Raw genomic sequence first — 26,445 nt, 5'->3', positions numbered from 1 at the left:
AGATATCAGAGAGAGAGAGAGAGAGAGGGAGGGGTTACTGCATCTGTACAGGCTGATTTTACAATCCCTGGAAAAGTAGGGGGTTGTACAAAAAGAAAGGAAAGTCGGAAAAAGAAGAAGATGATGCTTTTCCTCATGATTTTGAGAGAAGTGCTCTTTGAATCCTGTTGATCTCGGCCCTCTGGGACATTTTGCAAGGAACATTTAGCCGAGAACATTTAGCCATTTACAAGCAAAAACATTTAACAATGCATAACAAAGTGCTATTCTATACATTTCCCATTTGACAGATACATTCACACAGCAATCTTTCCAGTGCCATTGTGAGATTTTTTTTTTTAAAGCTATTGCTAAATGGGACTACATACAGAGTTTGTCAGGGACGTTAAACGTCATCACACTTAACAAGAAACTTACTAGTCCGCTTTTAAAGCCTCATTATGTTTATAATTGCACTCTTGCAAACAATTCTAAATCAAACTTTCAGTGAAAATTGTTTTAAATAAAGTCTGAAAAAGTTTTCTCAAGCATAATGGTTGTAATCTTGAAGTCATGCAACCGTGGTGTAGTTCGTTTATAGGCTACGTATAGCTTTTTACTTCTTGTGATTGTATTTAGGCTTCAAAATCCATAAAAGCTGGTTCATTTGTAAAGATTATCACGATGAATTAAATGTGTAAGAATCACACCCCCAGTTTCACTGACGAGGCTTAAGCCTAGTCCTAGACTAAAATGAATGTTTGAACTAGGAAAACTTAGGGCTTATGGACACAGTAAATGATAATTAACAAAACAAGCAACAGGTGTGAAACTAATCAGAAACCATAATAAACTGGGACAAGAACTACAGCCGGGTGCACACTGTACAATTTATTATAGTCCTTTAAGACTGCTGCTTGTCAGGAATATGATCCTCGCTGTAAGGCATGTCACACTGTGGGATCTCAGTTGTCATTAATGCCAGACTTTGTGGCAAACTGTACGCAAGAAGACTCGTCCAGAATTTCACATCATCAATTCGTGACACGTTCAATGAGAACAATCTCTAGGGTTCATTTTGATCATGGCTTCTCATGAAAGAAACCTGGAGACGATGTGTGTGGAGCAAGTGGTGGTTTGTCTCACTAATTGCATCATCAGGTTCGGTGTTGTGCCGAATTTCGACCCCCGCCAAATTATTACCCCCTTAGTATTGGTAGGTTTAGGATTAGTTGTGGGGGAGGGGTTAGGAGTAGGGGTGGGGTTAGGATTAGGCAATCAGGTACTGACTTCAACCAGGGGGGTAATAATTTGGCAGGGGGTTGAAATTCAGCACAACATCGGCACTCCTATTGGTTTTTGATTTAATGGTTGTCGTAGAAGTCACGCTACAGGACTACAGGAATTTTGTCTGAGGTAAAATTTGTCAATTTCCGCAATGGTCATTAATCCGCTATCAGTGAACATGTCAAACTAACAATCAAAGACTTCAGATTTTGGTCTAGGATCTGAGGAATCTTTTAGGATACACCAAACATGACCGTTAAACACAAACTTTTGTTAGTCAGAGATCTTATTTTTTGCAATAATCGAAAAGCCAAAAGAACAAGCCTATATAGGGTTTATGTTGAGGGACAACACTTCTGGGTTGGCCTACAAAAATATCATCACTGTCATCAGTGCACCACTCTATTTTCTTATCATGATCACTCCAAGATAACTTTGTCGTATTTCAGCTGAAATTGTATCTGTATGTCTTGACAACCCCACCTTGTCCATCTCAACTTTTAAATAATGGATTAAGAATCATTTAGATTCCTTTCTCAGTGAAGTTCTCAGCAATTAAAATTATGATAAATTACAGATACAGTCTTTTTTTTTCCGTCTCTGTCTTTTCAGATAAACCCATTCCATATTCCCACACCATGTTTGAGAATAGTAAGGCTCAGCTGAAAGTTAAGGCAGCTGTTTTGGAGGATGCAGGAGTGTATTCATGTGTAGCAGTGAATGATCATGGCAGAGCTGTGTGTACAGCTCGTGTGCTGGTTAAAGGTAAGACACACATCTCTTTCTTCTATTCTTATTTGCCAGTACAGTTCAGGTTTTATGTTTTATGTATTAGATGCTGAAGTCACACTTAAAAAATGTCTGAATGTCACTGCATTAGATTGTAAAATATCTAACCAGAGTGATTTTTTTTTTTTCAAAGAAGCTCAAACTCACTTTTCAACCTAACCGTTTCACAAAAAAAGTTGTTTTTGAGATTTTCAATGATAAAAGAATATTAAATTCAAACAGTACTGTGACATTTTGTGGTTGTCAAATGTTAATGAATCACGTTGCTAGTTAATCTGATTCTCTACATCTGTGGTTACTCTGCTAGGACCTTAAGGACCTCTGCTAGGATTTTAAGGAGAACTGATTTCATACATCCACTAAAAGTCATTAAAAAGCCAACTGATTAAAAGTCATTGAGCAAAATCTTAGCTCTGGGAAAAGCTCTAGCAGCATTTGAGCACAAATGACATTTGATTAGGTATTGGCAGTGATTAATACAATTTAAAAAATGTTCAAAATTAGTAGGCCTGATCCCACTTTTATTCCCAAATTCAATTTCATAATCTTTTCGTATGAATAGACTTTTAGACTTTTCAGTGTGAGAGTCTAAATGAAAGTGAATTGGTGTTTTCATATTATTCTGTCAAAAGTCTCCTACATTTCTTGCCCCTCGACTCTGCTTGTCAACTCTGAGGGCATTTAAGTCACAAAACCGTAAAGACTCTTGTAAATTTTAACTTCTCTCATATACACTGTAGGAGGCATTTGCTATGTGCTACGTTGATATATTTTTTTTGTTTTTTTGAAGAGTTATTTTAAGGTCCTCGGGATTAGAGAAACATCTGCTCTTTTGCAGTCTGTGAGGCTAGCTAATGGCGGAGGTTCCATGTTCAAGTGGGTTAAAAATGTAAAATACCAGTCTTTTCCCACACACACACACACACACACACACACACACACACACACACACACACAGACATATACACATGCTGCAGTGGCTGGATCTCATTTGAGTCTCAGAGGACAACTTGAAGAGAATTACCCTCTGAAATCTTTTCCATGACTTTTTGGTTGTATTTTCAGAAAAAATACACTCAATATACATTATTTTATATGATAAATATATACAGTACCTAACAGTGAAGTAAATAAATTCCCGGTAGCACTTAATTTTTACAGTTCTCATGTACATGCTATTTAGTCAAGTCAATTTTATTTTTATTGTGCTCTTCACAATATGATACAAGCAATCACAAAGTTGCTATTTGCTATGGAGTATATATCGCCCTACATGAGTATATACTGTGTGCATTTGGATAAAGTTGGATATAATATAAATCCAACATTATATAAAGAGGTGGGCGATAATTAGGGTTGGGTATCATTTGAATTTTAACGATTCCGATTCTGCTTATCGATTTCGATTCTTGTCGATTCCTAATTTCGATACTACGGAGCCCCTGAGGGGACCTTTGCAAAAAAATAAAAAAATAGGACTTTCGCGTGCGCACGAGAAACTATCGCGAGAAACTATCTTGTGCGCACGAGAAACTTTCGGTTTGCGTTATAGCGTCATTAATACAAATGTGGAAATATGGATGATGTATATATCATTTATGTTGTTGTTTGACATATTTTGATGTGTCTATTTTAGCAAAAATCCCAAGCAAGGTGTTACTAAAGACAAGACTTAGAGACATATTTTAGTCACAATTCAAATAATTTTATTAACTTTGAATAGACTTTTAATAAACTTTGTATTTGTATGTTTATTGATAAAAAAAATAAACAAGTAATAATCTTCTGCTACTGAGATGAAGGAAACATTGTTTAAAAAGTTCACAAGATTGCTATTTATCTTGATCAAACTGTTCCGTTGCTCTTCGTCAGTTCTGCAGAATAAAATAGTCATCCTCTGCTGCAGTTGTACGATTCTTAACGCGTTTATTGCAAATACATTTCATCTTTTTCTCATCAAACAACCAGACTAACGAATGGTTCGACACAACCCGTACACTGTAAACCCAGATTTTGTTTCTAATTAAACTTACGAGTAATCATTACTTATTCTTTTATGTTTAGTAAAAATCTGCTATCATTACTAAACAACATTAGTTGTTTGTACTATTTAGCTGAAAGATTCATTGCACTAATCATGTTAAGCTGAGATAACTCGCTATGTTAAGCTTCTGTAAGGGAGGGGCGTGGCCTATTTAAACAGGTGACAGTGCGCAGAGTGCGCCATTTAAAGTTTGAACCGAAGAGTCGAACATTACCAGCTTAACTTATTACTAAACAGACTGACTTTATTTCTGTCAGACGTCTACAAAAGATCTTGTTGAGAATCAACAGAGATTTAGATATTGATTATTTATTGGTTCATTTGTAGTCACCATGATGGTGAAAGGTGTTGGCTTTAGTTGGGCTCTTGCCTTTGATATTTAAACATTATATTTTCTCTGGCTGCTTTAACTGTGATTTTAATTGGCACAATAGTTATAGCAAAAAGCCTGCTTTTAAAGGTGAACTAAGTAACTTTTTTACCTTAACTGAACAGCTTCGGAGTCATTGGAATGGTTATATAACTTATTTCGGGTTGAATGGTGGTCGTTTCGCACCCCCCTGGTGCCCGTGAGCGGAAAATCCGCACTTGCAACTTTGAGCCGGCGGGCCGCCGGCCGCCGCGTCAGGAAGTATCGCGTGATATCAGGTCTCGCGATGTAAACAATTGCTTTACGGCCAAAATAAATCTGATAAAATGCTGTCATTATTGCGCTCCCTCACGCTGTCCGAACCCGAATGAAGAAGACGTTTTAAAGAATGTCCCATCTGCTTTGATGTCGTTGATCTACTAGCCTCTGGTGTCTGAGAATCGCCAACGAGTTTTTACAACAGTGTTGTCAAATATCTATTCCGAAGCTGTGGGGGGAGCTCTAGAGAGAAACCTGCGAGCAAAAAGCGAGAATACAGCGAAGAAATCCCGAAACTACTGAGCCCCGCTTTAACCCCCTGAGGTCGGCTGTCGCGCCGGCGCGACAGGCTCGTTTTTTTCCGTATGAGTGCAAAAAAAAAAAATATATATAAATTTTTATGTTATATGCTTGTGTTATACATCAATCGATCCTGTTTAGTGTGTATTTTTTTGTGTATGCTCATAATAAAAACAAAGTGTTGTGCTTTTTGCCAAATAAAGAAAAATAAACATGATGCGAGTTCTGCCTACTCTCCGTCAGTGAAGTCAATTCTGAAACGCGTCCGAAAATGAACTGTAACTCAACGAATACTCAGTCAAACAGGCATACAGTCACACAGGCATGAAGCTTGAATTTTCTTCTTTTAAATGAAGTAATTTTTATAAAAAACAAATATTCACAGTTTATGTAATATGTATGCAAAGAGAGAGATGTCAGTCGTTCTCATCTCAGCTAATTAAGTTTTAATGTGCTCCGCCCACGGAGAGCGCGCGCTATTCAAACGCAAATGTTAGGCGGTCCAAACAAACCTGTGAAACGCCCACATCAGCTGGATAACACACACCGCGAGTTCACTTTCAGACTTATGTACTTTACGATGCTGTGAGGAATACTATCTTGATAATAATCCTGCAATAATTTACCTCAGAAGTTCTGGAAGTATCATTTCGAGGAGCAAACGGATCCCGCTGAGGAATTAGGTCAGTTCTGTTTGCTTTGTTCTAATCTGAATGAATGAACGCACAGATGCGTGCTGTTGTGGAGCTACTACAGCTGGCAAAAATACTGTTTAAATCTGAATTGCGTTTCTGTGTATGAATGAATGAACGAACGAACGAACGCACAGATGCGTGCTGTTGTGGAGCTACTACAGCTGGCAAAAATACTGTTTAAGTAATATGAATCGCGTTTGAATGAATGAACGCACAGATGCGTGTAATTGTATAACCTTAATTGTATAAAAAAAAAAATATATAAATATAAGGATAGATGTAAACAAAATCTTAAAAGGTCATTATAAGCCTTCTCTTTAAATAATTTTATTATGCTTTATTAGTGACACATTTGGGAAGAGAATATATTCCAAATCTGAAAATACAGTATGAGAACAATTAACTGCACAATTACTAGAAACCTTGGATTTACCTTGGATATTGTACAATTTGCAAGCAAAATTTGTGGAAAAAAACAACAAACCAGTTATATATTGTCCTTGCATTTTTGTGGCTCATTCACACACCTGAATGAAAGGCTCATTACGTATGCAGCCTCATTATGCGGGCCCCATTGACTCCACAGGTGTGAATCACGCCCACCCGCATATGGCCTTTCCAAACAAAAAGTGTTTTACAAGATTTAAATCAATGTATTGTGTTATGTGAATGATTAGGCAGGATGATTTTCACATAATTTTGAAGAAAAAATTCTAGGCAACATCATCCATTAGTCAAAAGTCTTATTTACATATATTTAGAATGTGTTTTATGGCCTTATTTCAGAAACTTTAGTTTTTTGTTTTTGAAAAAACCATGCATAAACATTATTCTATCAAAAATACAAACATGTACATGCAAGTTGTTCACATATTATGGTAGCCCTGTTTGTGCTAAATAGAGTGAATTTACACCTTTGCCATTAATATGTTTATAAGCAACTGAAAAAAGCACAAATGTCAGGGCATGTCAGAACATCTCAAGGACCCCAAAAACCCCTCAGACCCCAGAGGGTTAACTGCCTATTGATGTTGTCATCAATAGAGTTTGTAAATCATTAAAGTCAGTAGCACTTGACTTTTTCTGTGATTTTAGAGCAAGAAATCCAACAGAATTGTATATGAATTTCAACAATGGTAATGCTTGCAATGCATGCTGGGTACCGAATAGTAAACCTATTATCCTAAACCATGTAAATACAACATAACATGTTTAGTTTCAGCTTGTGTAAAAGGTTAGGGTTATATGCTAATACAACTCAACATGTTTAGTTTCAGCTATGTAAAAGGTTAAGGTTCCATGTTAATACAACTCAACATGTTTAGTTTCTGCTTGTGTAAAAACTAAAGTGGTATAAGGCAACGGGTTTCCTCGCGATTTGCGAGTAAAGTCAACTAATTCGGGTTAAGAGTGTACCGAAGAGCCTAGACAGGGCTTTCTTCTGTATAGATATACTGTAAATACAGGGTAAATGACGACTGTTGGCCTACCATGGTCGCCCTCGTCCAATAAGTTTAAAATAATAATAATAATAATAATAATAAATTTAGATATAAATCAATATAATTCGTTGTAAATTAAATATTTTAAACACTAATACAAAAAGGTAATAATTGACTGTATAGTCCTAACGTTCATGCATGAACTGTCATTCAGACTGACTATCTAACAACCAGAGAACAGAGAACATCAGAGATATTAAAATACATACTCTTCTGAGTTATATGATGTAGGCCTTTTTTGTTAAAATGTATTATAATTTATATCTCAAGGATGCGCGCTTGTGCGTGGCGCACTCGGTCATGTTGAGAGGGAAACACGCATTATATTATTAAGCTATTCAGAAATAGTGTAAAAGACCTGTAAATAAAAATACAACATTAACATTATAAACACTATTAATAACATATAGGCTATGCGTATTTTACTTCCCCTTACTAGCCAAATCCTTAAATGAATGGTATCAGAAAACAACAAGAAATGATAAATAAGTAACCACTTATAATAATAAATAAAAAAATACATAGTAGCCTATACAAATAGCCCATTGTGCCCTTTATTACAAACAACCTTTAGCCTATTTTAAACGCCAAGCCTAAACGAATTTATTTGAATCGAAACTGAAACTATACCGCAAAGTTGGGTTCGCGCATCTTTCGTTCGGTCCAAAGTTTAATACTAAACAGGAATTAATAATAATTTAATAATGAACCGGCTGTGCTGTCAAGTTAATGCCAGAAGTGAACCGATGTTGTTAATAGCGCGATTCGCCGGCGCCATCACTTGGATTTGTTCCTCAGTTGGGGGAAATAACTTAATACTTTATCTACGTTTCATACTCTGTCATTCGAAACAGTAAAATGTACTTTCAAAATAACTACAAAATGTCATGCCTTTGAAAAAGAAAGAAAACAACATGATGCGGACGTGTAACTTTATCCATGAGCTGTTGTAAAGCCTATAAACAATCTGTTACAGTAATTTCTTATTATCTATGCAAAAGCTGCTCTGCAACCATATTGTTAAAAGCGCTATAAATGAAGGCGACTTGACTTGAGTAGAAATCGAATATTCAAGCTGTTTATTCAATTTTCTACCAAAGAAATATTGTTTATACTGTAAAACGAAAAAGGAACTCTTTTCTAATTTTCTACTTTATTAAATAAAAAAACTACTGAACGAAAGATACACCGATTCAATTACACTACCACACTGCAGTTTGAATAAAAAAAAATCAAACCTTTATCTAAAATTTATATTTTTATATTTTTATATTTTATATAAATTTAAAACATTCTGTCTTTTTCATACTTTCTTCTGTGAACACAAAAATGTTTTGCAGAATGTTCATTGAACAGTCATCAGCTTTCTTTGTCATCATTTGCTTTCATATTTTTCATGCAATGGTTGTAAATGGATACTGTGGCTGCCAATGCCTAATATTCTGCGTAACATCTTTTGTGTTCCTCACAAGAAGGTCCTCTGGTTTGGAACAAGTGTGAATATTTTCACTTTCTTGTTAACTATCCCTTTAATATTTTGTTCTTTTTTATGTTAATATTTTGTTTCCCCCATGTTGGCAATGTAATACATACATAAATTATATATACATCATCCATATTTCCACATTTGTATTAATGATGCTATAACGCAAACCAAAAGTTTCTCGTGCGCACGCGAAAGTTTCTCGTGCAAGTCCTATTTTTTATTTTTTTGCAAAGGTCCCCTCAGGGGCTCCGTACTACTCCAATTAGATAAAAAAAAAAAAAAACTTGGATATTTCACATTTAGTCTTATTGCAAAACATTTCATATTAGCTGAATATCATGAACAAAAATTAACCGGCTAAAGAACACTTACACAAATAATGTTTGCCTGTGGTTAAAAAAGACCATAGAATAACAACTAGCCTAACTAATATAAATTACAAGCATTATTAAAGACAAGTAAACACTCACTAATAATAAAAAAATAATAATAATAATTTAAAATTAGCAATCGCAACATTTACATTTATGCATTTGGCAGACGCTTTTATCCAAAGCGACTTACATTGCATTTCAAGGTACACATTTACATTCTTATCAGTAACAAACCTAACCCTAAACTGTCACAGCTTACATACTGTATGTAACCTGGTTCCCTGAGAGGGAACGAGACGCTTAGTCATGACGTTAAGGCTATTGAAACGTTTTTGCGTGAGCCGGTGTCTGAAGCACATGTGAAGACCTGCTAATTTTTATTGGCCAACAGCGCGGTCGGGTGATGCTAAGATGATGCCACACTGCTATTAGATTGGGCTCTGATGCCCCTGCAAAATCTCCAGCACTGAACCAACTGGGCAGTGGACTGGATATATATGGGGCTACAAACACTATGGGCCCTATTTTAACGATCTGAAACGCAAGTATCAAAGGAAAATGCAAGTAACTTTGTGGGCGGGTCTTGGGCGCTGTTGCTATTATACCGGCGGGATAAATGACTCTTGCGCCTGACGCAAATCTAAAATGGGTTGGTCTGAAGTAGCTTCATTATTCATAGGTGTGGTTTGGGCGTAACGTGAAATAAACCAATCAGAGCGACATCTCACATTCCCTTTAAGAGAAGCAGTTCCATGGCGGATTGCTATTATAAAGGCGGATTTGCCAAGCGCGCGCCAGGAGCGGTTCACAGCCGAGGAGACCGACGTTCTCATCAGGGCCGTAAAAGACAGAGAAGTGACATTGTATGGGGATGGGAGAAACCCACCCAAATTAGCTTCAGTTAAACAGGCGTATAAAAATTTGGGTAAATGTGTAAGCTAGATTTATACCTATTTTTTTCACATCTTCATAGACACAACAATGATTTCCCTCGTGTGTTAATATTTTTCCTTGTAATAATGTATGGTTTTCTAAAAATGAGAACTACTGTGTCTGTGTGTAGATGAGATAAGCAAAGTGCATGCGCGTTGTGCACACGCTACATTGATTATGGCTAAGCATGTGCCCTTAAAATAGCATATGAATAACAGAATCGGCGGAATTGTTTTCTAAACCTGCAAAATAGCACCAGGGAACGTTTGCGCCGGAATAGGCCTCCTCTTTGCACTGAACCCGCCCCCGGGAGCGCAAGTTAATTTCCTAATTTACCGACGTGTGTCTGTGGAGGGAAAAGTCCGCTGTGCATGGGTGCAAAATAGGAATGATACATGCGTCGGTGTACAAAGTCAATTGCGCTGGGTGCAAGATAGGGCCCTATGACTCTCAAGAGATGTAACTTTAGGGTATAAAGTTTCCTAGTTGAGGGAGCTCTAGCCTTTAGGATGGTCTCAACAACCTCAGTTGAGAAATCAGAATCTATGAGCTGGTACCCCTCAGGGGCAAGACCCACATGTCCCACATCTCAGGCCTGGGGTGAAATATTGTGCACCAAGTCTGGGAGAGAAGATCCCTCCTGGTCAGAATCTCCCAAGAGATCCAATAACTTGTGCTTGCCAGATCAGAGCAACTAGGGACAGATGAACTCCGTCCTAATGAACTCTGGCTAGAACTCCCGGGAGCAGAGTGATCGGGGGAAAATCGTACAGATGTAGCCTTGGCCACATCTGCAGCATGGCATCCAGCCCTAACGGAGCTTGGGTTGACTCCTCTGCCAAATTAACTCCACCACCTCAGGATGGAGTATCCATTCCCCAGGCCTCAGCCTCTGCTTCAACAGGTAAACTTCACCCTATGAAAGCAAACCTGAGATACTTCCTGTGTTGTAGTAGAATTTCTATATGAAAGTATGTATCCATCAGATCTATTGTGACAAGCCAATTCTCAGATTGAATTTGAGACACAATAATCTTGGGACCCTTCATTTTCTATGGACCCTTTTGTTAAAAGAGAGTGTACTGTAACTCCTCTCTCAATAATGGAACCTGCTCTTGCTTCACCATAGTGGGGAGCACACCATCGGGTGCCGCACTCCGTTAAACATGCTGAGTGGAGATTGGGCGGAAATTCTACAAGGGACTGTCCTCTCCCGTAACACCAAATGTGGCGGGGTAAGCAGAGCAGTTCCTGAAGGGCTTAGAGGAAGAGACAAGGCATAACATAGTGATGCCACAATGACTTCCCCAAGGGGGCATGTCCTGGACGCCCTATGACCACCACCTTCAGGGCTTTTGTTTTTTAGCCATCCTAGAAGCAATGGCAGTCCTCAAATCTGTTCTCGCCTGGGCTTTGTGCAACTCCTGGTTCCCCAAGCCTAAGCCACACTGGCCCTTTGCACCTCACTTCTTATTGTAGAAGAGCTAGGGCCTGGCCGGGGCTGGCTTGCAGATTCCACTGGCCACTGGCTCTGGTGTGGGAGGAACTGCCAAAATGCTGCCTAATTGCTTTTTGGCTGCTTGAAACCAGAATTGACTGCATCAATGAATAGGCCAGATGGCGAGACTGGGGCATCCATCAGAAAGTCCTTATCTTTTTTTTAATGCAGAGAGGTTGAGCCACAGATGTCTCTCCATGGCAACCATAGCAGCTATCACACAGCCGATGAAGTGGGCTGTCTGTTTTGTGGCACCGAGAGCTAGATCTGTGACCTGGTGGAGTTCCCTCACTAACTCTTGGTTTACTCCCTCGCAAGATTCCAGGTCTTTTAATAGGTCATCCTGGTACGCCTTCAAGAGAACCATTGTAAGCCTTACCCACAAGGCCAGATGTAATTTTACAGAGTTTTGAGGGTAGTGTGGGTCTCTTTAAGTATGGCAACGAACCTGGGGATAAATAGCTGGCTAGCATCTCTTCAACCCCTGGCATAAGCACATACGTGAGATAAGTATGGGCTGGTTAATTACCATTCTAAACTAATGCTATGTGATATTGTAACACACACACATACAGACAGCGCACAAGCTCAGAAGCGCGTTCTATTTAGGCTCCTCTCACACTTGAATGGATAAATACACCTTACTAGTTTAAACATTCAAGTGATTTTAGACCATTCAAGCACAACAGCATAACACAGTAATAGAAACAAAAGACTTGAGTAGAGCTGAAGACCACCACAGTGGAGCAAATAAAGTTGAGGACCACCAGGGTGGATTTGAAGGTGCAGAATATCACCAGGGCAGAGCAGGAGACCACTACTGCAGAGCAGGCAGAGTAGAAGACCACCGTGGTGGCACAGGCGAAGCAAAAGACCCCCAAGGTGGAGCTGAAGACCACCACAGCAGAGCAGATGGGACTGAAGATCTCCTTGGTGGAGCAGAAGATCACCACAGCGGTGTAGAAGACACAAGATTGAAGCACGACAGAGCAGAAGGCCACGTTGGAGCCTGGAATCATGACGGGACTGTCTGAGCTGGATACCACGGCAAAACTGAAACATAGAGCACAGAGAGATTATTGACGGCCTCAATGGCCGTAACAGAGAATTCAAAGAGTTCAAAATCGGCTTCTGTGGCCATTACAGGAAGTTTAGAGAGTTCATAATGGGCTTCTGTGGCTGTAACAGAATCAACAGATAGCATAGAATGGTCATAATCAGTCTTCATGGTTGTGACTGGGCAAACAATGGGTTCATAGATGGCCTCTTTGATTATGACAGGGTAGGCTGAGCATTCATACAGATCTGGCCTTCAAAAACGCGCGTTTTCTCCCGCGGCATTCGGCAATTCGTCTCGTAGAGTCTCGCAGAATTCTGCAAGTGCTTTCGGGGGGCCTACTTAAAAAATCCCTCAATGTGTTTCGCTTCACAGAATATCCACCAGGTGGCGCATAAAAAACAACTTTACATTAGATTTTTTCTTTTACTTCACATTACGTCATGATTGTGAGAAAACATCCACAATAAAATATAAATTATAAATAGTAATAGACACAAATATTTACAGTAGGCTACTGTATTATACAGACATTTGAAAATATTTGTAAATGCAAAAGGTTAAATGCAAAAGGTTCATTAAGACAAGAAGGGGTATTGGACAACGTTTACGAATTTTTATATGCTTTGTCATTGCTGTGGTTTCCAGGAGATGAGTGCATGCAGAATATGTAACATTGCTTTTATTAAAACAGCAAAGTGACGTTCTTGCCAGCGCATAACTTTTTTGTACAACTATTAAGATGATTGTGCATGCAATGCGCATTTATATAAGTGCAACAGAGAATTTAGTGTGAGCATAATACACGTGACTCTGCCTGTAAAAACCCAGCAGTATTTTATATATAGATATATATATATATATACACAAAATCATCCTAACATAATGCAATTAAATAATGCGACTTACCCAGATTCTTAATTCGTGCAGATATTTCTTGTGTGATTGTTCTTGTGCAGATATTTCTTGTGAGGTAATGTTGCAGCACAACGCGTAGCATTTATATTTTGGGCGCATCTGATGTGCCATTACATTATTAATAAATATTTTAATTGAACTGTCTTAATGCATTAAGCATAAAGATTTTTCCACGTTAGTCTCAGAATGTCCGGGGTTGGTTTGAGGTCTTGCCGACAGTTTGTAAATCTTCTAAATATTCATATTCACAAATTCCATACAAAGGGTGATCAACAGTTATGACTTCTAAAATAAAATAAAAATGACCAGATAAGAGGTGTCTGATTGACAGTTTGACAGATGTTGTTTTAAAAAAATAATTACAACATTATGGGGAAGTGGTATTAAATATTCGGTAACACATAGCCTAATACAATTATTTTAACCCTCTATTGCAAGCATTATTAATTAGACATTGTAAAAAATGTTTTGCATGTTTTTATTACTTAACATGAGCTAAATAACAGATATATATAAAAAAAATCTAAAAAAAAGTTTAAAGGGGGGTCGTTGGTAAATTGTTGCCATATGGCAACAATATGCAATCGTGGAAAGTACCATAAAATCAAAAAAAAATTAAAAAAACTAATTTTATTTAAAACAAGACTCAACAAATCCATCTCATACTTAGTGAAATGTTTAAACAAACATTTATACAGTAAAAACATTATATAATTTCAACAGTTATCTGAAATGTCTGGTAATAATAACCAGGAACCTGGAACCTGTCTCACTGAAATACACTATTCATTCGTTTCATTTCATTTAGTCATTTTTTTTGCTGTTTCATTTCATTTAATTCTCTTCATGACTTGTGAAAGTCAGTGAAGCAGAGGAAAACTAAACACTTGGAGCACTTGCTTCTTACAATGCCCTTGCATCCTGGCATTTTGCATCTGCCCTTCTCAGATGCATGCAAGGGCCAGTGGTCTGTGCGGTCTCTGCGGACAGGATCTGGCGGGACAAAGCTTTGGGGCCCTCTTTTATTTTTCCCCACCACAACAGCTTGTGGAGGTCTAATGTTTTTACCTTTAAAATATAAGCAAAAGTTGTAAACATAGTCTCAGAGTAGTTTCATGCTATGTAAGTCAATGGGACTCCATTAGGTTGAATGCACCAGGACGTTTCCATAGTTGCATATAGTTGCCATATGGCAACAAATGTATTTTAGCATATTACAAAAAACTTATAAAATCAAAACTGAATTTAATGTTAAAAAATTAAAGTTTACTTACCCCAGATACTGATTTAATTTTTTTATTTGATGAAATTTTTTTCCAAAATTCTGAATAAAAGGCTGTCTTCAGGAACCCCAGACAGTGATGTTTGCATGTCAATGTCCATGAGCAAAAAGGACTGGCAAACAGGATATCCTGGTCATGTGACCTCATAAATTGTATTTTCTTAAAAGTTAAAGCCCCCTTTTCACAACTAACTGTAAAAACATAGATTTTATATCACAGCTTTAAAAAAAAATTAAGATAAAGTAATTGTTGCCATATGGCAACGCTATGCAATAGAGGGTTAAGTATGCATTTTGTTCAGTTTTGCTTTTACAAAATGTTCCCTGTTTTTTATATAATTAATTTAACCTGAGATGTGCGTTATATCGCTTTTTGATCATTATTTGTGTTGTCGAATTTTGACACAGTTTCATACTTGTTCATAATAATTTTATTCATAATTATGTTGTTTTTTTCTAAAAGTAAAAGTAAAAAAACTAAAAGTTTTTCTAAAAGCAATATTCTAAAGAGATACAAAGACAGTGTATGTGTAACCACCAGATTTCGTCATGAGTCATTTTGTACCCACCACTTTTAACTTCCGTTGACCGTTTTCAGTGGTTATGAGGAGCAATATGAGAGAATTTTTGTAATCATTGTCTGACACAACAAAAAAAAATTATAATATTCATTTTATTTTAATTTTCGTGTTCGCATTTATGAGGGAAAAAACAACGTGTCAGTTTACGGTTATGGACGTGAGCGCTCTAAAAGCGGCAATAAAAGTCTGCTTTAAAACTTTCACAGAGACCTCAAACAGAACAGCTGCCTTTCTTTAAATCGAATTTCGTTTTGTATTAATTATGTCTTAATTTTAATCAATGTTTCGTGAACCAATTGCCTGGATTTAAGAAGTAAACATAGCAGACAATCACGACATTGGAGGCGCCGGCGATATCTCATAAATGAACCGAAACTCAGCGTGTAATGCACATTCACATTTACAGTGTATTTAGACCCATTTATACGCATTCATAATCATTACTTTTACCGGTTCTTTGTGGCAAGCTTTATGCGTGCGGTCGTGCGCTTGAGTGCGGCTATATTATCGTAAATGCTCATTATTTAAAACAAAGCATAAGCCTCTTCCTGGCATGCAATGGAATCTACAATGTCAGTTGGTTATATCAACATATGTCAAATTAAGTTACGCGATATCAACAAATTAAGCTATAAACATTAATTTGAAATAACTTAAAGCGTATGTATAGTATATTTGCTTAAATAGTATTTAAACAAAGGAACTGCAAGGGATTAAAACTCTGCCCACACGCTGGTGAAAACTGGAAAAACCGGTTTTCTTTTGATTCCCTGAGAGGAGATCGATTAGCATTGGGGGTTGAATCGGCAGACCTGGGGGGTGGGTGGTTGTAATTTCTTGACTGTGCAATTGGTAGCAGCTAAAACAAGCAGCTAAAACAAAGACTGTGCAATTAATTAGCCAACATTTTGGAAATAACTTTCTTCATGTCGTTTTATTAATACACTGTAAAACATTATTATTATTATTTTGAATTTGTAAATATTAAATAGGCTATGTTTTACAAACAATTGGTTTACAAACTCTTGGAGGTTTGTGGTTACCATCATTCAGAAGAGTGGTGCTTGTGTTTAGACTTGTGTTTTACGTGATTAAATCAGGAAGATTACATTGGTTTCTGTCCACACGGAGACGCATTTAAGACGATTTAATCAGGAAATGGAGGCACCGGCGCGATATAACTTGCATTGCTCGTGAACTGAGCTCGTCTCATAAATGAACCGAAACTCAGAAATGTATCTAGAAAGCTTGAAATGTCCACTTTTAAACAAAACAATTCAAAACGAAAAGAAACAGATAACTCTCTTATGTAAGTGTGCATTTCTCTCCAGGCACGTTCACAATATCTGCGAAGATGACAAGTCAGCATTTTCAACATCTTTGACTGACACTGACACATAAAACACTAGTTGATTAGTAAACAATTAAAATGTCTCCTTGCTATATTTGACACATGATTACTTTTGCCAGTTCTTTGTGGCAAGCTTTATGCATCCGTTAACTATCGAATATCGTGACTCATATTTTGTACCAGACCATTTATGGTTGTTCATATTGTTCAACAAAGTTCTTGATAAAAAAAGAAAAGAAAAAAAAGAAGCTACTGTGCCTAATATTATTGTTGTATAGCGCGCAAGGTTTATGCGCATGCTTTAAGTCTTCTCCGTTTTTAGTGTATGTCTGTGGCAGAATTACAGTGCCTGGTCTGGTATGTATACTAGGCTACATCGTTTTGAGTCGGTTTCAGTGGTTTAGTGTGTAGCAGATATTTCTTGAGACGACGCCATGTTTTTATGTTTTACTCTTTTAGTTTTGTTGCAATTTCACCAAAAGCTTATAATTAGGAAATACACACGACACGCTAAACTTATATTCTCTATATGTTAAAAATGTTGTAAAAAATACGTATTATTCTTATATATTAAGAATAACAATATGATACATTTATATTGCACTCGAAATGATTTAGATATGGAAAGAGGAATTCTTCTCAACTACCACCAATAAAGTTTTAAAATTCTTCTTTAGAAAATATTATATTTTGATGATTCTGCAAGGTTCGGGTTTGTTCCGATCAGAGCTCGTGAGTGGAGAGCGCATTTCTGAATATTCCGCTCCGCTCGTTCATTCCGCTCAGGGTCCTCGGCCTCGCTCAACACAGATGTCCTGTTGCCTGGTTCGAAAATATGTGGAATACGGGCTGCTTTCGACTAAAAGTTTTTTTTTCTAGTCGACTAGTATACTAGGCTAGTTGTTCATTTAAGTAATTCGTGGACAAATCGCCCCTTTATATTTATTTAATTAGCCTACTTATATCATGATCATGAGCGTTTACGTAATATAGCCGCACTCAAGCGCACGACCGCACGCATAAAGCTTGCCACAAAGAACCGGTAAAAGTAATGATTATGAATGCGTCTAAATGTGTCTAAATACACTGTAAATGTGAATGTGCATTAGACGCTGAGTTTCGGTTCATTTATGAGATATCGCCGGCGCCTCCAATGTCGTGATTGTCTGCTATACAGATGTGGCCTTTAAAAATGCGCGTCTCAGAGAAAAGAATGCCACGAGCACTTCCGACATTCTGCGGGATCGTGCAGAAGGGGGATTAGGTGTTGGACGCAGGAAATACTAAAACCTGTAGATGGCAGTCGTGTTTCATGTGGCCATACTGAGTAGACGAAGTATGACGAATACAATGTTTTCTTTTGCCAGTTACATAAACAGTCACATATTCTTCATAAAAATCCGACTCAAACGCGCATCATTTGTCTTATTTTTTTTTCTGTGTTTACAGTAGGCTAGAAGAGACGTGATGTAGGCTATGATAACTGAGTCTTATAACACAATAATTTGCGAAGACCTTTAAAGAGACCGAGATCATTTGCGCAATATCATTATCTAATTTTACATTTAGTTCATTTTTGCATCTTAACGTTTTAAATAGTTTTAACATGGTTGTAATGCGCTTTTCTGCATTACACACAGTACTTTTTATACTATCATGTTTCCCTTATAGGCGTCGATTTCGGTGGGGACGGTGGGTACGCACCCACCAGATTTCGTCATGAGTCATTTTGTACCCACCACTTTTAATTTCAGTCCATATTAATTTGACTTTTGGTTCGATTTTTTTTTTTTACCGTTTTCAGTGGTTATGAGGAGCTTAATTAATTTAACCTGAGATGTGCGTTATATCGCTTTTTGATCATTCTTTGTGTTGTCGAATTTTGACACAGTTTCATTATTTGTTCATAATAATTTGATTCATAATTATGTCATTTTTTTCTAAAAGTAAAAAAAAAACTGTTTTTTCTAAAAGCAATATTCTAAAGAGATACAAAGACATTGTACGAGTAACCACCAGATTTCGTCATGAGTCATTTTGTACCCACCACTTTTAACTTCCGTTGACCGTTTTCAGTGGTTATGAGGAGCAATATGAGAGAAAAATTTTGTAATCATTGTCTGACACAAAAAAAAAAAAAATAATATTCATTTTATTTTAATTTTCGTGTTCGCATTTATGAGGGAAAAAACAACGTGTCAGTTTACGGTTATGGACGTGAGCGCTCTAAAAGCGGCAATAAAAGTCTGCTTTAAAACTTTAACAGAGACCTCAAACAGAACAGCTGCCTTTCTTTAAATCGAATTTCGTTTTGTATTAATTATATCTTAATTTTAATCAATGTTTCGTGAACCAATGAATTGCCTGGATTTAAAGGTCCCATGACATGAAATTTTCACTTTCTGAGGTTTTTTAACATTAATATGAGTTCCCCTAGCCTGTATATGGTCCCCAAGTTTCTAGAAATTTCAATCGGTGTAAATGAGCTTTTGCTATCTTTCTCTGCCTTTGAGAAAATGGAAGCTCAATCGCGCTGATCTTGAATCTCCTCCTTGTGACGTTATAAGGAGGAATGTTACCTCCCCTGTCTCTGCTTTGCCCGCCCAGAGAATATTTTCCGCCCATGAGAAAATGAGCTAGGAAGGAATTAACGTAGGAACGCGCACGCGCGATTTTAGTTTATCCACGAGAGATATCATGGCTTTTGAGCGAGCGAAGCATAACAATTGCTCAATAATTGGATGTACAAATGAACACCGAAGGGTTAATACAGAGCTGGGCTTGCTGAACGTCTGAAACTAAAGTCTGGATCACTCTCTTTGGCTCAGCTACACACCTCGGAACAGTAAGTCAACTAATGATATATAAGTGTGTTGCTTTACTGTTTATGTTTGCCTAGACTGTTACACGTAGAATGTGGCTGTCACATTAGCTATGCAGCCATGCAGTTTATGTGTGTGAATACACACACTGTAACGCGAGTGTTGTACACTTCTTTGTTATTTGGATAACCGTTTTCCTGTTGGTTATACGGCGCACGCGATATCCGCATTTCAAGATCGCAGAGCTTGATGATGTAATTGTAATAAGATAAATTACAGATGTTACAGATCTCTCATGAAAAGGCAACAGTAGGTTAGCGTTAGCTACATGATAATAACTGTAAACCATCCGAATAAAGTACCCTATCCAGACATAATATTTTAAACTAACCATTCGGAAATGTCCTGCTGGAACCGCTGAGTTGTTGCTTCTCCATCCGGATCAGATTCTGGGTCAAACTGAAATGCTTGAAAGACTGCGTGTCTTCGTGCCATTGCTATATCCAACGTTAACATGCACTGACCGGTACCGTTGCGCAAGATGGTCAAGGCCACACCCACCCTCCACCTTGCGCCGCCTTTCTCCTCCTCATTAACATTTAAAGCTACAGACACCGAAACGGCCTGTCTGAAGGAAGCTCATTCTGGGACTGGCTTGTAGTGGCTATAATTCTGCACCGAGGCTGGATTTTTGAGAAGAGATTTCAGATACAGTACTAGGGACCACTAAGGCCTATATTAAAGCCTACAAAAAATAGCATGTCATGGGACCTTTAAGAAGTAAATACTGTAGATTGGCTCCTTGGCCATAACAGGGCAGTCAGAGAGTTCATAGATGGCCTCCTTGGCCATAACAGGGCAGTCAGAGAGTTCATAGATGGCCTCCTTGGCCATAACAGGGCAGTCAGAGAGTTCATAGATGGCCTCCTTGGCTATAACAGGGCAGTCAGAGAGTTCATAGATGGCCTCCTTGGCTATAACAGGGCAGGCAGAGAGTTCATATTTGGTGTTCTTGGCCATGACAGAGATAACAGGGAGCGCAGCCAGAATAAGTCCTCCCAGAACACAAATGTAAGTAAAAAAAAATAGATTTTTACATGTTCAGAATAAGAATCTGATTGGCGTTTGCTGTCACACTTATAAGTGTTCTAGAGAGAGACTGAAGAAAGAGACAACTAATATACTGGGGCGCATGGCCTGCTAGTGTAACAAAATGGATCATTATGAAATAAATCCTAAATTTCACAGGAAGCCAATGTAAAGGTGCTATTATAGGAGTAAAAGGCTCCCTTTTTCTCATCTCAGTTAAAAGCCATGCTGCTGCATTATGCACCAATTGCGGGTGAGCTATAAACTGTCATTTACTTTTTGGTTTTTGTGAGAGACAGAAAAAGTGAACGTGAAATAAGTGAATACACAGCAACACACACAAACACTCCACACACACTGCTGCCTTGATACGAAAATGCACACAATTGATTATTTATCAAATCAATCAGCAAGTACACATAAACACACCCACAAGCACACACAGACATACAAATATACTTAGATTCATCCACTGCAAGCAACAAAAATACTCCAATAAGACTTCACTTGTCTTACCTTTTTTCTACATTCTTGCTGCATTGCTCATTAAGTATGCGCATTAATGCATATTATTTTCAAAATCTTCAAAACGAATTCACATACTGTATATGTTTTAACTGTAGTTCATAGCTACTGTATTGTTAAAATATGAGCACTTTTACATTAATTTGTGGCGTTCATTGTAGTGTAAATGGAAAAAAGTACATACTGTAGAAATGATGTGGAAGGGTCCACAATCAGAACCTCTGCTTAACTCTCATTTAATTTAAGTAAATTATTAGACAGCTGAAGTTTAATGCCATTATGGCAGTCTAAAGAACATTTCTTATCTAAACTCGCTGGAAAATTAAACAGAAAATCTTCAGTGTAACAGTGAGATACTGTACTTCCAAAAAATAGAACTCAAAGGAAGCATATACAGGGAAAATAACAGGTCTCAAAATTAGCCCCTGAGGGACACCACATACTTAGAATTATGAATACCCAGAATTATGTCTCTTCACTTTCACAGTAATATTCAGGAGCAGATTAAGGGGTGCACCAGAGGACAAGTAGCTACACACATATATATATATATATATATATATATAAAATATTTCCAATTGACCTAATGACACAGCATCTCCATAGGCACCTACGGTCTGCAACATCCATTAACTTACAGATGCTTCATCTAATAGTTCTAACATGTTTGACACACAATGTCGCACAACTTTTCTCTGTAAAATAATCATGTGTGACTGATTCTGATGCAGTACTGAAGAGCAGTGCAGGACACTGTTAGCACAGATGCTCCTGTGTGTGACTACTGAAGATACAGTATATATGGTTGTGTCTCTTAAATACACCCGGTTTATTGATTGCTGAATACTTCACATTAGTGTTTGTATACAGTTTATGAAGGGATAGATCACCAATGAAAAAAATAACTTCTACCTTCTTTTAGTCACCTTCATATTGTTTAAAACCTGTATTGTATGATATTTGTTCTTCCGTGAAACACAATAGGGAATGCAGCTCTCTTCCATATAGTGTTTGTCTGTATGTTTTTGAAGTAAATTTAGCATCATTCATGTAATCTGTGTGTGGTTCGCCAGCTAAGCAAAGTGTTAAGAGGTCTGCTGCTCATTCTGTGACTGATGTGAGGAGACCGTCTGCCCCGGTGTTCCTCAAAGGTCTGCAGGATCTCAGAGTCATGGACGGCAGTCAGGTGACCATGACCGTGGAGGTGACAGGTATGAAACAACCTTCAGTTTTTCAATCTAGGAGAAAAGCAGAGTAAGATTAAGTGTAGTTTATTGTCCTTTCGGAAATTCACACATTACAAATACGACCAACATCAAACAACAACAGCCCTCTCACAACAACAAAAATCACTGCCATAGATGTAAAATGACAACTTTGATTTATTTATATATATATATATATATATATGTATATGTATATATATATATATATATATATGTATATATATATATATATATATATATATATATATGTATGTATATATATATATATATATATATATATATATATATATATATATATATATATATATATATATATATATATATATATATATATATATATATATATATATATATATATATATATATATATATTCTCTGCAAGCTTTATATTTAAAAACAGTGGTCACTAAGATTGTAATGCCACTGTTGTCCTGAGCGATTAGTTTAAGCATACCATGTTCTAATGCAGGTTTGTAAAATTTAAATTGAGCCAAAATTTCCTAAATCCTTATTTTTCAATAGATTGTGTGTTTTGCTGTGTTTAGTTGTAATGAATGGAATTTCCTTTGTACTCCCTCAAGAGTATGTTTGTGCAGATGATTTAGTTCTAGTGATTATATAATGGTGAGCACTTCCTGTGTAACGACCGCATCTGAGGAGTCTCCTGACTGTGTATTTGCATGAACATGTGACCTCAACAACACATGAACTTGCTGAAGTCACAACAAAGTGTGTGCAGTGTGGCTTGTAAGACACTGTTCTTAACTCTCTGTGATGCACTTGTACGCTCCGCTGTTCATTATTCTTTGTTTTGTCCCACTGTCCTCCATACATTTTCTCTAACCCAAACTTGCTTAATCATTTGCAAGTGTGATGTGTTTTGTATGTAGGTAATCCTGCCCCAGAGGTGGTCTGGCTGCATAATGGAAAAGAGATCCAAGAGTCAGAGGATTTCCACTTTGAGAAGAAGGGCTGTCAGTATACTCTCTTCATACAGGAAGTGTTTCCTGAAGACACGGGCACATACACCTGTGAGGTGTGGAATGAAGCTGGAGACGCTCGGACTGAAGCCTCACTGACTGTACAAGGTACAAATCATACTAAGTACTAACAGCATAACAAAATAGTGTGATCTGCAAATAGATACTGCCAGCGCTTTTTATAATAATATAATAGTTAAATATTGTAAAATAATATTTTGGTTTATTTGGTCACAGAGCCTCAAGATGGAGTTCAGCCCTGGTTCATCACTAAAACCAAGTCTTCTACCGCCTCCCTGGGTCAACACGCTCTGCTCTCTTGTGCCATCGCTGGTGACCCCTTCCCAGAATTCCTCTGGATGAAGGAAGGGCAGGTAATATCTGGAGGCAGTGACTTTGAGATCCTACAGAAGGAGGATGTAGTCTCACTGCTCATCAGGAAAGTGAAGACACATCACGCTGGAAACTATGAGATTCTTCTGAAGTAAGAGTTTTTACACTTGTTTCAAAAAAGATTTACTAATATACTAATACAAAAAACATTCTTTACAGTTTACAATACATTCTCTATATTTTTGGTAAGTTATTTGGTAATGTTTACTCACTTTGAGAACATTACAAAATAAAAATGTACATACTTAAAACATAGTACTCAAGAGGCTTTATTTCACTTGGTGAAAAAAAAAAAAAAATGATAGAGTTCCTTTTTTCAAGGTGAACAATATGGATTTGTTGATTCTTTATTTTTTTTTGCATTGTCATTATTTTTATGAAATGATCAAAAATTACATATCGAGTAATATTGTATGTAACAAAAAATAATGAAATAATATAACTATGAAAATATGAATATTATTTTAAATATAAATAGTTAAATTAAGTATTGATACACCATGGTAGTATTGTAATTATGTTGTAATTAATTGTTTGTTTATTGTTTATGAAAAAAAAATATATATCATGAGATCCACACATTTAAGTACATGTAAGGCGACATTCTGTCATATCAGAAAGGGTTGTTTTTTTAGTTCTTTATTTACTTTTTCAATTCTGCAGTTTACCATAAATGAACTTCAGTGTTCATAAATCTTCTGTTGCTCTCAGGAATAAAGTAGGAGAGTGCAGGTCAGTGGCCACTCTGCACGTCAGCGAGGACCCCATGTTGTCTGGTGACGATTCTCATAAGCAGTACGTTTTCCTTCTATTCTTGCTCTCCTCTGCCCCAAAGCTATATTTACAGCCTTTGCCCCTTAATCCCTGCACTAAATCTACATAATATATCTACATAACCAAATGCTCTGTTTATGCTTCCTCACTCAGCTGTGCTGTTGTCTAAAGAGGAGTGTGGGTTAGTCTAGGGGCCCCATTCTGGTCTCATTTCCCTATAAGGCTTCTGAAGTCATCTCTGATGCAACTCTGTCGTGTTGAACTAACTATCCTTTTGATTAAGCTGCTCTCCAGTGTGGGCTGAGCTAGCTGGGGCTTTAAACGTCTCTGTGTGTTTTTTTCTCCACTCTTCCTGTGGCAGCCGAGGGGTGGAGAGGACTGCACCAGGCAGGGGAGGACATCCAGAGACTCCCAGCCCTGCAACGTCGTGCTCTGAGCCACTCTGGGACCTCAACATTCGGACAGATCAGGAAGAAGAGGAGGGGTGTGCCACCCTTGGGCTTCTCAAACGGCGTGTAGAGACAAAGGAACACAGAGAAGACCAAATCCGACAACAGGAGGCTGAACAGGTTGACTTCCGAACTGTGCTCGGCCGCAAGGTCAACACTAAGAGTGTCTCTGAGGAAGACCTGAAGGAGATCACGGCCGAGCAGATGGACTTCAGGGGGAACCTTCAACGGCAGATCAAGCCTAAGACGCTGACGGAAGAGGAACGTAAAGTCAACTCTCCACAACAGGTGGACTTCAGAGCGGTACTGGGAAAGAAAGGAACCCCAGGCCCCAAACCTGGTCCTGGATCCTTAGTGAAAACACAGCCCAACAAAAATGAAGCTGTTGACTTTAGATCAGTGTTAGGCAACAAGAAAAAACAGCCGAGCCAGGACAGGAATGGAGAAAGCCACGGTGATAAAGACACCAGAGAAAAGGAAAATGACGTGAATTGTGTGGATGGAGGGATAAAAGTGAAAACAAATTCCTTTGGGAAAAAAGAGCCCGTTTTTACAGAGAAACTGATTGACGTGACAGTATTGGATGGGGAACGTTTGCATCTACAGTGCCAACTTTCATCTGAGTCTCCCGCTAAAGTGACATGGACGCTTGATGGAAAACTCATCAAACCATCCAAATTCATCATTATTGCTAATGAGGGTCAGTGTTGCATTTACAATTTAAAATTACCCAAGTAAGAGGACTAATTTGTTGAAATCTCTCATGGATAAAGTTTGGCATCGTGGTGTTTATCAGGGGCTCTATTATGTTATATGCATGTGTACAAGTTTCAAGCATCAGCAGACCAGAGGTAATCACAGTTTGACATTAATTTTATACAAACAATAAGTTTATATTGAGTACCTGACATTACAGACAGTTGACTTTTGGTCCACTAACCAAAATAGCTCCAAATGAAGCCAAATGCTGGACCAACTTTGTGTTCTCCTGAGAAACACAGTGGTTGGCTGAAACGCCACAAACAAAGATGAGCACTTTTAGAATGCCACTTATCCAATCAGACAAGAGGACCAGAAACAACTGTTACATAATTGTCATTGAACAGTGGTCACATGACACTCAGCCGGCAGGATTGTGATTGGATGAAGGTTTATTCAAGATGTTTCATGATGTATTAGGGCTATCAGTAATAATATTAATAAGTAGTGTGAAGCTGTACAGCGAGGGATCTATCTCTGTGGCTTGGCCTCCTGTGTTCTTGATAGCATGCTAATTTTTTCACAAACTCTAGTGAAAAAGAGTTTCACAAACTCTTAATCTGACTCTCGTAATCAATGTAGTGACAAATACAAGTTAACCTGTGTACTTGAAGAATATCTGATTTAATATGCATGTGTGGTTTGCAGGAATATTCCAGGTTAAATTCATGTTTAGAAGTACCAAACTCATCTGTCATTGCACATTTGCCCCATAGACATGCCC

The 26,445-nt window shown here is 37.6% G+C and overlaps 1 protein-coding gene across 1 annotated transcript in view; it reads left to right on the top strand.

The window, feature by feature from the left end:
- Nucleotides 1-26,445, top strand: part of mylka (myosin, light chain kinase a) — a 167,075-nt gene that overhangs the window by 78,120 nt on the left and 62,510 nt on the right. The window contains exons 11-16 of the mRNA XM_081367970.1: nucleotides 1,879-2,031; nucleotides 22,214-22,351; nucleotides 23,257-23,454; nucleotides 23,584-23,830; nucleotides 24,451-24,534; nucleotides 24,875-25,662. Coding sequence (XP_081224096.1) covers nucleotides 1,879-2,031; nucleotides 22,214-22,351; nucleotides 23,257-23,454; nucleotides 23,584-23,830; nucleotides 24,451-24,534; nucleotides 24,875-25,662 — 1,608 coding nt within the window. The remainder of the gene's footprint in view (nucleotides 1-1,878; nucleotides 2,032-22,213; nucleotides 22,352-23,256; nucleotides 23,455-23,583; nucleotides 23,831-24,450; nucleotides 24,535-24,874; nucleotides 25,663-26,445) is intronic.

The sequence above is a fragment of the Scardinius erythrophthalmus genome, assembly GCF_964197995.2.
Source record: "Scardinius erythrophthalmus genome assembly, chromosome: 6".
NCBI lineage: Eukaryota > Metazoa > Chordata > Actinopteri > Cypriniformes > Leuciscidae > Scardinius > Scardinius erythrophthalmus.
This window is presented reverse-complemented; position numbering and strand designations above follow the sequence as displayed.